The sequence below is a fragment of the Orycteropus afer genome, unplaced genomic scaffold (assembly GCF_000298275.1).
Source record: "Orycteropus afer afer isolate SDZICR_OR568_19922 unplaced genomic scaffold, OryAfe1.0 scaffold00015, whole genome shotgun sequence".
Taxonomy (NCBI): Eukaryota; Metazoa; Chordata; class Mammalia; order Tubulidentata; family Orycteropodidae; genus Orycteropus; species Orycteropus afer.
Genome location: NW_006921602.1, coordinates 17,293,039 through 17,310,165, shown reverse-complemented (window position 1 = coordinate 17,310,165; position 17,127 = coordinate 17,293,039). Strand labels below are relative to the sequence as shown.

The 17,127-nt window shown below is 38.2% G+C and overlaps 1 protein-coding gene across 1 annotated transcript in view; it reads right to left on the bottom strand.

Annotated features, from left to right (window-relative positions):
- Positions 1–746: 746 nt before the first annotated feature.
- Positions 747–17,127, bottom strand: part of ICE2 (interactor of little elongation complex ELL subunit 2) — a 90,346-nt gene continuing 73,965 nt past the window's right edge. The window contains exons 12-15 of the mRNA XM_007958287.2: positions 11,737–11,821; positions 8,959–9,009; positions 5,161–5,419; positions 747–875 (exon numbers count right to left, since the gene is read on the bottom strand). Of these exons, the coding sequence (XP_007956478.1) occupies positions 747–875; positions 5,161–5,419; positions 8,959–9,009; positions 11,737–11,821 (524 nt within the window). The remainder of the gene's footprint in view (positions 876–5,160; positions 5,420–8,958; positions 9,010–11,736; positions 11,822–17,127) is intronic.

Here is a 17,127-nt window from a genome sequence, read left to right as displayed (position 1 = left end):
GGGATTTTTCTGAAAATCATACTTATGTCTTTGCTTTCCCTAGTATATTTCAACACTGCTGCGGTTTGTGCCAAGAGATAGAGGCACTCGTTACCAAACCTGTTACACCACATTTTTTTTTAAACTGATGGTTGCACAAGAAAATATAACTTGTGACTTTTCAGGGGCAGGGGTTTTTATATTTATTTTTGGCTTCTGCAACATAATTCTGCCAAAATTTTTAAGTTACTAACTTTATTAAACTGCAACAATCCTCATTTTAAAGTAGTATATAAAAACTGTCACAATGGGTCAGAGACAGGGTTACACTGTTCAAAATGACCTCTGACAGTGGCAAGATTTAACCCTTTAAGCCAATCTCAATAGAATGGAGACATAAATTCTTAACATAATATATAATGATAAATGTTGTTCTTGAAAAAAGCAGATTTGTATCCTATTTACAATTTTTAGAAAAGAGCTAGTATAAAAATATTTTTCTTCCTTCATTTATTCCCCTGTCATGATAATGTTAAAACACATTTAGATTTTCTTCAAACATAAGAGTTAATAGCATAACATTCTGTTTTAGTTCACATGGCCAACATATTTATTTTTTCAAGGCACTCTAGGAACTATCAAGGTCACTAAAATAAAAATTTTCTTCTTGCCTTCTGCTCTTATAGGCATATTTCCCTTCCAACTTCTCTAAATTTAACATTGTTATAACTGTTTTCTCTGGAATTTTATTTTCAATGTTATAGCCCTTAAGTTATTTTTCTTTTATTTGGAGCCACTCCTTCATTTTCAACTTGCTGAGCAGGCAAGCAGCTGCTTTTGGTTTCCATGGAAACTGGATTCCTGCGGCTTCGTGTAGGCATTCTTGTTCCACCAACCTAAGAGAGGCAGTGAGTGAGAAGAGAGGTGATGCCAAGAACAGAATAGCTTAACATATTTACAATGTACCTATGTACAGTCAAACTGGTGTTATTTACACACATACTAATCACTTTGTAAATGATCCTTAATGTATTTTAATCCCTAGCCACTTGACTGTTTCTGAACAAGTTTTACTGACAGTTTCGAAGTACTAAACTTATAAGTAACAATCAGAGAAGGAGATAGAAGACTAGGGCAGTATGCAGAGAAGTGAAAGGGGGAAAATATTCTCCATGTTATATTAGGAGGAGGCTGAAATGTTAAATTATAAAATGAGAGAAAAATAGGCCTTCTGGGCAATGTGTGTGTCTACAATAATGAAGATAGGAGCTGGCAAAAATAAGAAATGAGAAATATGAAAGGAGGGAAAGGAAATCTAAGAAAGACATCAGAGGAGGTGAAAAAGTAACATGGACAAGGAAACAGAAACAAGAAAGCAAGAAGGAAAAGAAAATGGAGAAAGGCACAAAGATTAGTGAAAGCAGGAGCCTAAAAAAGAAGGAAAAGAGAATAAACATGAAAGAAAAGCACATAAAGAGAACTTAAGTAGAAAAGAAAAAAAATAAGAGGGTGAAGAGAAGAGAAAGAAAAAAGGGGAAAAATTATAACATAAGTAAAGGCTAGGAAAAGGGAAAGAAGTGGAAGAGGTAGTGTGAAGGTAAAACTTGGGGTGCTGCTTCTCCCTCACGTCCATTCCTCAGCACAGGTTGCTGTGCATGATGTCAGGGACCAAGAAGGTCAATTCCCAGGACACGGCTCTTGAAAATGTTGTCACCTCCTTGGCCACTGAGAAAGCATAAAATTCTTTAACAGGGTAATGAAGGGTCGGCCTTGGAGAGAAGCAGCAAAGTAGTACAGCCTGAAACCACTTCTCCAGAACTTGCCTATCTCTGCCTCTAGTGTTTTAAGCCACCTTACACCCTTTTCTGTTTCTCTACATCATGTCCATGGAATTCCAGGCCTGGACATGACAGATAGGTGATACTGTAACTCCACACTCATATTCTTGTTGTTACTTGCCGCCCAGTCAATTCTGACTCATGGCGATCCCATGTGTGCAGATAACTGCTCCGAGGGTTTTCAAGGCTGTGACCTTTCAGAAGCTAATTGCCAGGCCTGCTTTCAGAGGCTATGCTGGGTTGGTTCAAACTGCCAGCATCTAACTTTTTGGCTAAGAGTCGAGTGCTTAACCATTTGTGCCACCAGGGACTCCACTCACATTCTTAGCCCAATAGAAATAGTACTGGCATTGCTCTAGGGGTCCAGTGGCTCACAAAGAATGGACCAGGCTCCAGCTTCCCTCACCTAGTATCTTCTCTCTGTTCAGGGGCATTTTTTTTGGTGGTGGTGGTGGGGCTTTACAATTTGATGCATAGAAAGAACAAATCTGAGTTGGGTTTTGAGTCTGTTAGTCTATCTCAATCTTTTTAACATACTGATTAGAAAACTGCTATGATTTTTAAATAACCTGTGCTACTCTCTACTCAACTGATAAATGTAAGTCAATGGTATTTCCCATAAATGTATCAGGGCAACACTAATTGTGTCTATTGAGGACAGTGGTGGTCAGTCGTAGAATTCTTGTCTTCCATGCTAGAGACCTGAGTTCAAGTCCCAGCCAATGCACATCAAGCACAGCTACCACTCATCTGTCAGAGGAGGCTTATGTGTTGCTATGATGCTGAACAGGTTTCAGTGGAGCTTTCTGACTAAGACAGACTAGGAACAAAATCTTGATGATCTACTTCTTCAAAAATGAGCCAATGGAAACCCTATGGTCTGACACTGTTGTACAAGGAGTTGCCATGAGTCTGTTTAACTCGATGGCAGCTAACAGCAACAGAGTGACAACTGTATCTAATATATACTCGAGGGAAGCATACATTTTGAAAGCTTCCATTGTGAGATCATATATACCTGTGAGAAGTTGTGGAAGGAGAAAAGGGGTAGGTATGAAGCTGATATAAAAGGACTAGAAGTGGAAGAAATCAGGAGCAGTACATGAATCAAATGGGAACCTCCAATATAAGCTTTGTTCAATGCAACTAGGAGGGAGATACAGGTTATACTGTGGTGTTCTTCAGGGTTAGTACCTAAGGCCCTATATAAAGACGAGATCTGAGTTCAACTTGACTAGGGCCTAAGTGGGAGTTCTGGTGGCATAGTGCCTAAGTCATCTGACTTAATCAGGAGGCTGGTGGTTCAAACCCACCAGCCACTCCTCATAAGGAAGACTGGGCAACCTACTTCCGTAGGATACCGCCTTGGAAACCCAAGGAGGGGTCGCTATGAGTCGGGATCGACTTGACGGGGATGTGTGTGGATTTGCAGATTGCCCTTTTCTCACCATGCATTCCCCACCACCATGAAGTCTGAGGGGTTTGGGGTGGTGGCGGTCAGGTACTGCCCGCTGCTTTCTGGCATCCACCCTGGGCAGGGGCCACGCTTGTCTGTCCACTGCTTGCCCGGGGACGAGACCCTGCTCTTCCTCTGTCCACCCTGGCCTGCAGCCCCACATGCCTCCCTTCCCTCTTTCTCCCTCTTGCCTCCACCAACTGATCTCCCTGGCACCTATGGGACCTTGCCCAGCTTCCCCTTGCCTGCCAGCAACCTTGTATAATGCCACTGTTGTCCCTTGTCCCACACCACCCCTCATTCCACGGCGGGACTGATATGTTGCTGGGACCTCCGGTATACTGTTTGGGGTGGCTTGCAAAGGGCGCCCCAGGCCTGGCCACTGCATGGGGCCTGAAGCGTTGGAGGCACCACCTGGGAATTTTTTCAAACTTATTTTAAATGAGAAATGTTGGATAACAAGACAGTCGATAAGTGAGGAGTAGGTGTATAAGGATATGACTGACTTCTTTTTTTAAAAAACACCTTGTGAAAATATAATATAATACCTTTTTCACTTTCACTTAAAGTTGTTGAATGCCAAGGTATTAAACTTTTCATTTTCCCTAGAAAGGAATAAGCCATCCACAGATGGAATTATACGTTTGTGGGTGGGAGACTATAATCAGAATTTCTAAATTTAAAAGAAATTATTCTCCTAGAAAGAACATAAATCTTTCAAAAAGAGTTCTTCAATTATTATTTTTAAGTTATAGTGAAGAAAATTTTACCTTAGAAGGTTATAAAAATTACTACTTACATTAAAGTTAAATTGGAAATAATCAGCCATAATTGTAGATAAAGTAGTTTAAAATGCTAACAACTAACTCTCCCCCGATTCTCTCACTCATTCTAATCAGTTAACCATATTTATACTTTTCTTGGAATGTGGAAGTTGTCATTTCTAAAAGGATCCCCCAAAATAGCAGCATTATGGTAGATAGCTGAGAAACACATAAACAACTTCATTGTAAATTATAAAAACAACAAAAAAAACCCATACAATTCTGTATTTCAGCTATTTCTCAAGAGGCCTTGAGGACATTTGTAGGTTAATTTAGGATAATATAGAAAGAAAAAAACAACAGAATATCCATAGGACACACAAGCAGCAGATGCTCTACGGCAATCACACGGAAAAAATGATAAAACTCAGGGAATAATGGGACTCAAAAAAGTTTTTTAACAGGGAAGGAAAATACACTGGGTTTTTGTTTCCTAGCCCTGGCTCTACAAAAATTTCAGGTAATGAAAGTCATTCAATTGTTATTTCTGGTAAGTATTCTATAGAGAGAAAAGCATTAATTATAACTCTAATTAAACATATAAATATTTTGAGTTATATATACTTAGCAAAAAACAATTTAGTTTTTTAGTTTAGATGCACTTTTAATAAAGTGCTCCATTCACTAATTATTTACATTTGTTTTTGTATCTTTCCATATCCTACTTATCAATTTTAGTTGTATGTTTTTTTCCACAAATTGCCTCATATATGAAACAGGGTATACTTAAAATTACAAAAACTATCTTTGCTTTTAATAAAAGCACAGGGGTTTAACTTTGTTGATACACTGCCCATGCCCCCACCAAGCAAGCCAACCGAATTTTCTTTAGATGAGTTAAAAACCTTATACAAATAGAAGGTTCCACTGACATAAAGACCAGACTTGGTAGAGCATATAAGTTTATCTAAACTTTCTATGGACAGAATTTTTAGAATGCTGCTGTGATTAATATGCCAAATGTGGATATAACACTGAAATACTGTATAATCAGTGAAATGGATTCATTATAAATATCCTCATGGAAAATTTCATTTACAAAAACAAAAACAAAAAATCTCACCTTTTGTTGTGCTGTGGGGCCTAGTGATTTAGGTGGAAACGTACAAGGTATTCTTCCATGATGGATATGATATGGTAATAAGAGACTGGGATCTAATGGGACCCAGGGAACTGAGAGACTAGAAGGTACAGCAGGCAAACCACAGTGTGTTTTATGCAAATTGTATGCTGTCCTAGTAACTTTTCCATCAGAGGTCTTGTAGATCAGGAGTGAAGAATCTTCTGCTGCATGAGACAACAAGTAGGAACCCTCCTGCAAGCTAAAGCCAAACAATGAAACTCAGCTTATCAGCTCATGGTACCAATTTCAACAGCACTTTTTTAATGATGACCTGCTAGTAAAATTGAAAGCAATGATGGGAAATCGAACACTACATTTAATGATACTTTTATGATCAAACAAGATTTCAGAAATTGTTTGAACTATTTTCATGCCTTTTAGGCAACCAATTTTTAATTCTTACAAAGTTCAGAAAATCTGATTATTTTCTTTTAACTGCTTTGAGTCAGTTTGTAAGATGAGTTTTCAATAATTCAAAACCTGGAAATAAGTGGCAGAAATAGTCACTGGGATAATTATAGAATAATATGAGGCACTATGAGGATGATCATAGTAACAACAGGAGCTAACAGTATTAAATGCTTATTATGAACTATACACTGCTTTAGTGCTTCATGTGCCTTATCTCATTAGATTTTCTTCATAACAACCTTACAAGGCTAGCATTATTAACCCATTATTAGATAGGAAGAAACAGAATTTAGAGATATTAAGCAATTTTCCCAAAATACTAAAGTACAAGACTTAGATTTAAACCCAGACAGTCAAATGCCACAGGCAGTACCCTTAATCATGATCCTTGACTGTCACAATAACCTTAGTTATGTAGAACATCAAATTTTATATTTTTCCTTCTTCTTTAGAAAGCTTTAAGCTCAGCTCACTGCCATAGAGTCGATCTCGACTCACAGCGACCCCTCCTTGGGTTTCCTAGGTAATATCTCTATGGAAGTAGATTGCCCAGTCTTCCTTCTGAGGAGTGGCTGGTGGGTTTGAACCGCCAGACTTCTGGTTAGCAGTCAAATGCCTTAGGCACTTTAAGGGATTCAATAAATAATCATAAAGAGCTAAATGGTATGATTAATATGCTGTGCTTTTTTGGAATTATAATAGAAGTGCTAAGGAGAACATTAGTTCTTTCTCACAATACATCATTAAAAATAAAGATTAATCATAATGTGTTATGTGGATCTGCCTACAAGCCAAGTAAGTTATGTTTTCATTTAATTTTTTAAACAGAAAAGTGATAGGTGTTCACAAAAGAGGTCCATAGAATTATACTTATCCTGTGGGGAATTGCCCACCCCCTCTAAATAATAACTTTCATACTGCATTATAAGAAAATGTACAATAACTGATTTGGTAGTAGAAACAAATAACTTTTCAATGAAAATTATGTATCTTAACTACCTTCACTAAAAATGAATAAAGCTTTGGTTTACAGAGGAGTACATTTTATTCATTGAGAATAATGAGACACACTAAAAAGAAGGGTTACATCCCATACAAATGCAAAGTTCATGGATGGATACAACTATGGTGGGCAGAAGAATGGCCTCCCAAAGAAGTCTATGTGCTAAACCTTAGAACATGGAGGGGGAAGGGAAGTAGGATTGCCCAACCTTCCTTCCGAGGAGTGGCTGGTGGGTTTGAACCGCCAGCCTTCTGGTTAAAGGTCAAGTGCCTTAGGCACTATGCTACCAGAGCTCCCATATATATATATATATATATATATATATAAAACACGATAAAGAGGAATTAAGTTAGCAGATGGAAAGATGGAATTAAGCTGGTGAATCAGCTGACCTTAAAATGGGAAGATTATCTGAGTGGGCCCAATATAATCAGAGGGCTATTAAATATGGAAATATGGACTGTGAAAGAGATCGGAGTGATGTGATGTGAGAAGGACTCAATTTGTCTTTGCAGTTTTGAAGATGGAAGAAGAGGGCAATGAGCCAAGGAATGCAAGTGGCCCCTAAGAGCTGGAAAAGGCAAGGAAACAGATCCCATGCAAGCCTACAGAAAGGAATTCAGTTCCGTCAACACCTTGGTTTTAGCTTAATGAGACCTGTATTAGAACCTAAAACTATGAATTTGTATTGCTTTACTAAATTTGTATTAATTTGATATAGCAGCAATGGAAAATATTCAAACTAGGATAATAATAACATTTCAAAGACATCTGGTAAATTTCATGTATAAGCATTGTGCTTCACAGGAAGAACAGAATATGTAATATAAAATTCTGTCACAGAATCACAGAACTGACAAAACCCAAACCAAACCCATTGCCATCAAGTTGATTCTGACTCATAGCAACCCTTCAGGACAGACTACCTGGTAGGGTTTCTAAGGCTGTAACTCTTTAAGAAAAAGAAACTGCTTCATCTTTCTCCTGCAGATCCTTGACTGCCGCAGAGTGGCTAGTGGGTTCAAACTGCTAATCTTTTGGTCAGTAGCTGAACACTTTAAACACTATGCAACCAGACCTACCTTCAGAACTGACAAGGACCTGGTAAATTAATGAGCTCAGCATCATTGTTTTACAAATGAGGAAACATTCAGTTGCAAAGTAAGTTAAATGGGACAGTTAGACTAGAACTTTGACAGTCTGAGGCTTTTGTATTGCTTTCTATTTTATCTTTTGGTAAGGGGATAACAGAAAGAATGCAAAAGTTCATACAACAAAACAGTTTGATAAATACAGAAAATTCATATTCTAAGATGTGCCATGAACCTAATGTTTTTTGACCACTAGCTCTATATTGGGAGCTCTGGTGGCGCAGTGCCTAAGGCATTTGACTGCTAACCAGAAGGCCGGTGGTTCAAACCCACCAGCCACTTCTCAGAAGGAAGGTTGGGCAATCTGCTTCCACAGTGATGCTGTTGTTATGTGCCATCCTTGCAAACCCAAGGAGGGGTCGCTATGAGTCAGATCCAGCTCGACGGACGTGCACTGCATTGTGTTGCATTAAGTCTATATCATACCATTACCCTAAACATTAAAACAATATTGCTATGGTATGTTGAATATTGATTCCTTCATGATGTCCTTGTCCCAAATACCAGAATCTGTGAGTATGTTACCTTCTATGGCTTTGTGGATATGATTAAATTAAGGATTTTTGACACAGAAAGATTATCCTGGATAATCTGGATCCCACTTGTGATTACCTTAGACAAGTGATGTAGCCACAAATGGGACACAGAGTGAAGAAGGGAAGAAGGCAATGTGATGACTGAAGCAGAGATTGAAGTGGGGCAATTTGGAAATGCAGGAAGGGGCTACTATAAGCCAATGAACACTGACAGATGCTAGAGTGGAAAAAGGCAGGGAGATTCTCCCCACAAAGCCTCCAGAAGGAATCATCCTTGCTGACACTTTGACATTAGCCCAGTGAAACTCATTTCAGACTACCGACTTCCAATACTGTAAGAGAATGCATCTGTGCTTTTGTAATCCACCAAACTTTGTGGTAATTTTTTACAGTGCTTAACAGGAAACTCATATAATAGCCTTAGAGGAAAATGTAGTTGCAAGTTTGTTGAAGTCAGATAGTATCATACTATCTTTTCACTTATATCTCCATAAATTCAACTTTGACACAATAAAATCAATCTTGTATTTCTAAGTTATTTTCCTACCTATCCCTAACAGCATACTTCTAAATTTTCTATAAATGTTCATCCAAGATGACCAGATGTATCAAGGCAACATATCCAAAAAATACTTACCTACTTAATTTCTTTAGGATGTGCTGGAAGATGTTAAATAAACTTGAAATCCTATTAAATAAAAGAAATTCACATAAAATTAAAGCATATAAAACTTATTACTAACAATTATAATTCCTCAAGAAGAGAACTGTCTTCAATAACAAAAGGAAACAAAAGAAGAGATAATGTAAAACTCTGAATATCAAAATTTATTTCTATTTGGATTAAAGTAAAATATTTACTTCTTTGCCATTTCCTAATTTCTCTTCATAATCATAAAGTAATTGGCTTTGTGTCAGAGAACTTGTAAAGAGGTCACTATTTTATGTTCAAATCATATTCTTTTAAAAACGTTCAACAGAACTCATCTGCAGAAGAGTATGCCTTTTACAAATGGTGGTGAATTAGCTTTGTAGAAACTGACGAGTACTCTAAATCTCTGCTGCCAGAGAAGCCACTGACTGGGGATCAGAGAGCCAAAGAAAACTGAAATTAGGGTATTAATCTAAATATTTCATTAGTATTCTAAAATTACTCCCTTTATTATTTCTTTTTTTTGCAAACTGGGAGAAGAGAGTAGGTGATAAGTAGGTTATGCAAAAGCTTTTCTATACACATATATAAAGAAACGTTACCTCTCAAGAGAAGCAGTCCTTATAATGGAAGTAGACATACGCAAGTACAAACAGAGAGTTCAAGTTTAAATCTGAGCCTTTTAAAAAAAGTGTGTCAAGCTCTAAGACTGGAGTTAAATAGCTAAAATAAGTCAGAATGATTTCTCATCCTAAGTGGTGAACCAAATATATTAACTACTAAGACTGCCACACTAGTTCAACTGTGTGCTCTGGGGCAAGTCATTCTACATACCGATTTCCTCATGGAAATGGAGACTATATCACCACTGGGAGCTATGGTAGCATAGTGCCTAAGGCACTTGACTGCTAACCAGAAGGCTGGCGGTTCAAACCCACCAGCCACTCCTCGGAAGCAAGGTTGGGCAACCCTACTTCCGTAGTGATACTGCCTTGCAAACCCAAGGAGGGCTCGCTCTGAGTTGGGTCCGACTTGATGGCACATAATAACAACAACAACAACAACAACAACATACCACCACTAGCCATTTCTAGCAATTTGTGAGATTTAAATGAGATAAAAATGTTTAAGAGTTATTTTCCTTTGCATTTAGGCGCTTAAAAAGTTCTGAGTGCAGTAACACTAAGGAAAAGGAAGATACAGAGAGATGTACAAAAGGTATAGTCAACAAAGGTTGTATTATCAGTAATAACAAACATTAATCTGGGGGGGCATAGGCAGACAGGCTAAATGATCAAGTATGGGTAGGCAAAAGAGAATATATATAGAAGTCTGGCTGATAGTATTTCTACATACCTATTTGCATGTGCTATAAGAATGTCCATATACCTAACAGAGTTAACAGGGGAAAGCTATGATAACTTCTTAGCCATCGCCAAACAGCTTGAGGGAGTGAATCGCTGGACCTGTGGGTTCAGCACTATGATTGTGGGGGACATCCAGCTCAAGTAGCATAATATATTACACAAAAACATTGTTCTACATCCTATTTTGGTAAATAGTGACTGGGGTCTTAAGAATCTTGGGAGTGGCCATCTAAGATGCAACAATTGGTCGCTCCTTGTCTGGAGTAAAGAAGAATGAAGAAAATTAAAGACACATGGAAACAATTAGTCCATGGGACTAATGGACGATGGGAACCTCAGCCTATATGACCCTGAGATCAAAAGAACTACATGGTACCCAGCTACAAATGCCAACCACTTAGAAAGGGATCAATATTGGAGATCCTGGATAGAGTGGGAGAAAAATGTGGGAAAAAACTCAAAATCATAAAAAAGACCAGGCTTACTCACCTGAAGTGATTGATGAAACCCCTAAGACTATGTATGGACCCTAGTCACTCTTTAGGCCTGGAACTGAACTCACTCCTGTGACTTCAAACCAATCAATCAAACAAAACCAAATTTACTGCCACTGAGCCGATTCCAACTCAAAGCGACCCCCCACTGTGTTTCTGAGGTGGTAAATCTTTACAGAAGTAGACCTCCCTGTCTTCCCTCTGCAGAGTGTGTTTGAACTGCCAATCTTCTGGTTAGCAGTCAAATGCCTTAGGCACTACGTCACCAGAGCTCCTTAACCAAACTATAGGCCAATAAAATGAACAATTACACCAGGTAGGTATACCCCATAGAACAATCAACCACAGGAAATCAGAAGGCCAGCATTTGCATAGGGAGACAACTCAGAGGGCAGGGATGCATAGGAAAGAAGGACAAGGGAATAGGTAACCACAGTGAAAAAGTGGAAAGAGAGCTGTTATACTTGGGGTGGGGGGTGTTCTGGGTCCAATAAATTCATTTCAGTCTTGATGTATGCTTGGTAAAAGGACAAACTTTTAGATGTTAGGATATCCAAATCATCTACATAATCCTGAGAGTTAAGAGAGAATGACTGTTCTATCCTTTCCCTTCCCAGCAAAGAGGTATGCTTCCCACATACTTCCTAGATGGTGGGTCACTCTCTTGTTCTATCCTCCATTGTCTTAAGTAGAAAGACTGGTACTACTGGCACTACATTTAACTTAGAGATGGAGATGATTAATATGGATCACATATTGAGTTAGGGGAAGCCTTAATGTATAAAAGGATTGAAAGTCTTGAGAACAAATTATTTAAACTTAACCAATATTTACAGATAAAAGAAAAATAATGATCATATTAATAAGCTTATCTATTCCCACCACAAAGTAAACTTTCTTACTTGAGAGCTGATAGCTTTTCTTTTAATTCCTCTGAGGTAATTTCTTCAAGCAGGAAAAGTTTTGAAGTAAATGCATCAATATGCCCTAAAATGAAATATCAAACTTAAAAAGAAGTAATTGGAGTATGGGCAAAAAAAAAAAAAAAACAAGTTATTCAATCACCTTAAAGATGTTTTCACAAAATTTTAATGACTTGAAAGGATCTTTAGATATATTCTAAAAAGACACAAAGCTGTATTTAAAAGTACATAAACATTAATATTCTAAAAGAAATATTTATTCATTCTAAGATATCTGCTAAATCTAGAAACTCTACACATGTCCACAAACTTCCTATGTCCAAAATTTAAGAATAATAACTATTAAAATATTGACATTTCTAATTCCAATTAAAGTTATATTTCTATGCAAATTTCTTAGATAAAAATGTTCCTATTACCAAAACAAGCAGATAAAGGCAAATTTTTAGTCTGTGCATACTCTGTACATAGCAGTATATTTTTTTTTAATTGTGATTTGGGTGAAAATTTACAGAGCAAATTCACTTTCCATGTATCAGTTCACATACACTTTGTCTCATGACATTGACCACAATTCACCACAACGCAACAGCTCCCCTTCCACTTCCTCCTGACAGTTATCTCTTCCCTGTGTCCATCCCTCCATGCTCCCCTACCCCTGAGCTGTCTGTGCACAAACAGCCCTTCTTTCTTCCATGATTGTTCTCTCCAAGAAGTGTATTTACCTCAGGTAAATGTTCAACTCCTATGCCTACCTTTTGCTTGGCTGGAAGTCACAAGTGTGGGTTCAATTCCAGACATGAAGGACGGCTAGGGGCCATACTCTCAGTGCTTCCACCAGGCTTTATCAGACCAGCCAACCTGGTCCCCCCTCCCTTTTTTTTCCCCCAAATGGTTTTGAGTTTTGTTCCACATTGTTTTCCCTCTCTATCCAGGGTCTCCTACATAGATCCCCCTCCAAGTGGTTGACATTGGTAGCTGGGCACCACCTAGTTCTTCTGGTCTCATAGTCATATAGGCTAAGGATCACATGGTGTACCAGTCGCTAGGACTAATTGTTTCTATGAATCTTTGGTTTTCTTCATTCTTCTTTGCTTTGGACAAGGAGAGACCCATCATTGCATGTAGATGGCTGCTTGCAGGCTTTTAGGATCCTAGTTGCTACTCGCCAAAGTAGGAGGTGGAACAATGTTTTGTGTAGTATGTTATGCCAATTGAGCTTGATATCCCCTGTGAGTATGGTCCCGAGCCCACAGGTTCAACTACTCGGTCCCTCTGGGTAGCTGGCTGTGACCAAGAAGTGACTACAACCTTGTCCCTTGTTAGCTCTACTATATACCTGGGAATTCAGATCATACAAATACACTTATAGGACCATTGTCTGCAAACCCTATACATGGTCTTGAGTATACTCCCCACTTCATAGACATACCTAATAGTTCAGCCTGTCTACCCATCTACCCATGTTTGCCTTCACTGACAATGCAGTACTGTATGTGCAAAAGGGTTCATCTTTGTTGTCTGTACCTTCGTATGCCTTCCTCTTCCTCAGTGCCACCATGTTGATAGCTCACATTTGGTACATTGCCCTTCTCTTCACCCGGATCACTACTTATCTCTAACTAACTAACAGCATAGCTCTGTTTCTTAAGGAAAAAAAAATGATTATAAAATTTCATCTATTATTTTTAATTAAAGTACTCCATAGGATTTCCTATAGCTTAAAAAAAAAGTCTTACTTTATTACAAACATGAGATGTTTCTGGAATTCTAAAAGACAAAATAGCCACTTTTAAGAAGATACAAGTAATGCGTATATTCTAAAACATAACAGGTTGAGACAACACTGAGGCTTTGAAATATACCAAAGAAGAGTACTATAAAAGAGTCCTGAGTTAAATGTTATATAATCAGGTCAACACAAAACCATGTTACCATACCATAGTTAAAAATATCAATTAACATAAGAGTGTAACTTTTCACTAATGCTAAAAACAATACTGCTTTTTGTTTTTGTTTTTTAACTCCCAATACTTAATTATCAAAACAAATTACTTGGATGTGAATCATTAGGACAACAAAAAAATGCATATAATCTAACACCTCATTTTCGTATTTAACCAAACCAAATCAAACCAAACTCACTGCCATGGAGTCGGATCCGACTCTTAGTGACCCCTCCTTGGGTTTCCATGGCAATAACACTACAGAAGTAGATTGCCCAACCTTCCTTCCAAGGAGTGGCTGGTGGGTTTGAACCACCAGCCTTCTGCTTAGCAGCCAAATTGCCTTAGGCACTATGCTACCCCCTTTTATTTCATTTGTATTGTGCCCAAAAATTGACATTTTTACAAGATACGCTCCTTCTAAGACAACAAATCCACACTTATTTGTTTCCTATACCAAGTTTTTGTTTCACCTCTGCATTTCTAACACTCAGGATACACTGACATTTCTCATAACTATAACACATTTTAATAGTTTAATACATGTAGAAAGGGGATACAGATTGAAAAACTATGGAGAGAGGATACACTCCTGATGCATTATCCCCTTGTTCTGCTTAAATGACTGCCTCTTGGTCCATGTATAGGTTCCTTATGAGCGCAACTAAGTGTTCAGGAATTCCCATTCTTCGTAATGTTATCCATATGTCTAGTCAATAAAACATACGTAAACATCTTTCTGGTATTCTTCGCTTTTAGCCAAGATCCATCTGACATCAGCAATAATATTCCTTATTCCATGCCCTCTTCTGAATGTGACTTGAATTTCTGGTAGTACCCTGTCAATGTATGCGATCCCATATAAATAGTTCTTAAGAGTACAATGGTCAAGGCAGACATTCTTTCCTAGTTAAGTGAGACTATTATATAGTTTTAAGAATACCCCAGAAGATCTTTTTGGTTTAAGGTTTAAAGATTATATCAGGGCAATAGGTTGAGGGGTTCACCCAGCTTCCATGGCTCCAGAAAATCGGGATTCTGTAGTAATTTGAAATTCCACTCTCCATTTTCTCCCTTTTGGTCGGGATTCTTGTGCATCTGTCATTTATGTAGTGATCTGTGACTTGAGAGCCAGAAGTGAAGTCTGTACTTTATGCAATTTCTCACAATTAATACATCATGGTAACTGTAATTTGTGCATATCAGAGTGTACAAATGAGGACTGCTGTATTATCAACAATAAATAAGTATATATAAGATTGGAGGATATACAGAGAAATTGTAATAGGACTACTTTGGAAATTTTCTTAGAAAAGTAAATCTTAATGTTTTTATGGGGCAAGAGGATAAATGGAGTACCGGATCTAGAAGAAAAACATGTGCACGGTAAACAAAAGCGGAAACAAAAAAAAAGTATGCTTACTCTACTTGAGCTACAGGAGTGGTTCTCAAAGTATGGTCCCTGGACCAGCAGTATCAGTATCATTTGAAAACAGGCTAGAAATGCAAAGTCCTAGGTCCTAATCCAGACCAACAGAATCAGACACTCAAGGGTCAACAATCATTACTTTAAAAATTGTGCAAGTGAATCTGATGTACATCAAAGTTCAAGAATCGCTGAACAAGAGTCCTGTAAATCAAGATGCAATTCAGGTAAAGGAAAATATTTTCTGTTTATTGCACTTTTACGTCACTTGGATCTCATGAGATTTATGCCTTATCTGAATCTCTCAATTATGCAGGAAATTTCTACTCTCGCTGTTATCTTTTTTTTTTTTCCTCTTTCCTTTTTTAAAAAATTATTTATTTATTTATTTTTAAAATTGTGATTTGGGTGAAGATTTACAGAGAAAATTCACTTTCCATACAGTAGTTCACATATACTTTGTCTCATCACGTTGACCACAGTTTACCACAATGCAACAGCTCCCCTCCCACTTCCTTCCCATAGTTACCTCTTCCCTGTGTCCATCCCTCCATGCACTCTTGCCCCCTGAGCTGTCTCCCTGTGCATAGGGAGTCCTTCTTTCTCAATGATTGTTCTCTCCAAGGAGTATATGTACCTCAGGTAAATGTTCAACTCATATGCCTGTCTTTTGTTTGGCTGGAAACCACAGATGTGGGTTCAATTCCAGACCTGAAGGGCAGCTAGGGGCCATAGTCTCAGTGGTCCTCCCCCACTTATTATTTTCTCCAAATGATTTTGAGTTTTGGTCCACATTGTTCTCCCTCTCTATCAAGAATCTCCTACATAGATCCCCTTAAAAGTAGATGGCAGTGTTAGCCAGGCACCATCTAGTTCTTCTGGTTTCATAGTCGTATAGGCTACAGATTGGATGGTGTACCAGTCGCTAGGACTAATTGTTTCCATGAATTTTGGTTTTCTTCATTCTTCTTTGCTCTTGACGAGGATAGACCTATCGTTGCATCTAGATGGCAGCTTGCTAGCTTTTAAGATCCCAGTCGCTACTAGCCAAAGTAGGAGGTGGAACAATGCTTTGTATAGTATGTTATGCCAATTGAGCTTGATGTCCCCTGCGACTATGGTCCCAAGCCCCCAGGTTCAACTACTCGGTCCCTCTGGGCAGCTGGCTGTGACCACGCAGTGACCACAACCTTCCCCTTGTCAACTCTACTATGCACCTGGGAATTCTGATCATTCACATGAACTTATAGGACCATTGTCTGCCAACTCTGTATGTGTTCTTGGATACACTCCCCATTTCATAGACATACCTAATCGTTCAGCCTGTCCACCCATATACCCATGCTTGCCTTCACTGACAATGCAGTACTGTATGTGCAAAAGGGTTCATATTTATTGTCTGCACCTTCCATGCACCTCTCTCTGTCTTTCTCATCCTCAATGCTGCCATATTGGTCACTCACATTTGGTACACTGCCCTTCTCTTCACCCAAATCAATACTTATCTCTATCTATCTAACAGCCTTCCCTCCCCTCCCCTCCCACCCATGGTAATCAACAAAGAAAATGTCCTTCTATAGATAAACCTTTCATTAACTTTTATAATAACAGACTAATACAATATCTTTCCTTTTGTGATTGATTTATCTCACTCAGCCTAATGTCCTCCAAGTTCATCCACGTTATGCTGTGTTTTGCAGATTCTACATTATTCTTTAACGTTGCATAGCATTCCACTGTGTGTATGTACCATAGTTTGGTTATCCATTCCTCAGCTGATGGACACCTAGGTTGTTTCCATCTTTTGGCTATTGTATAGTCTATTTCTGCCATATATTAGGGCCCTTAAATTTGCTCCTAGATTTTCCTTGAGGAACTGTATAGTTTTAGGTTTCACATTTAAGTCTCTGATCCATCTGGAGTTCGTTTTTGTGTATGGTGTGAGGTACAGAACTTGTTACAACAGTCCATTCTATCTTGCAACTCTCTTAACTTCCT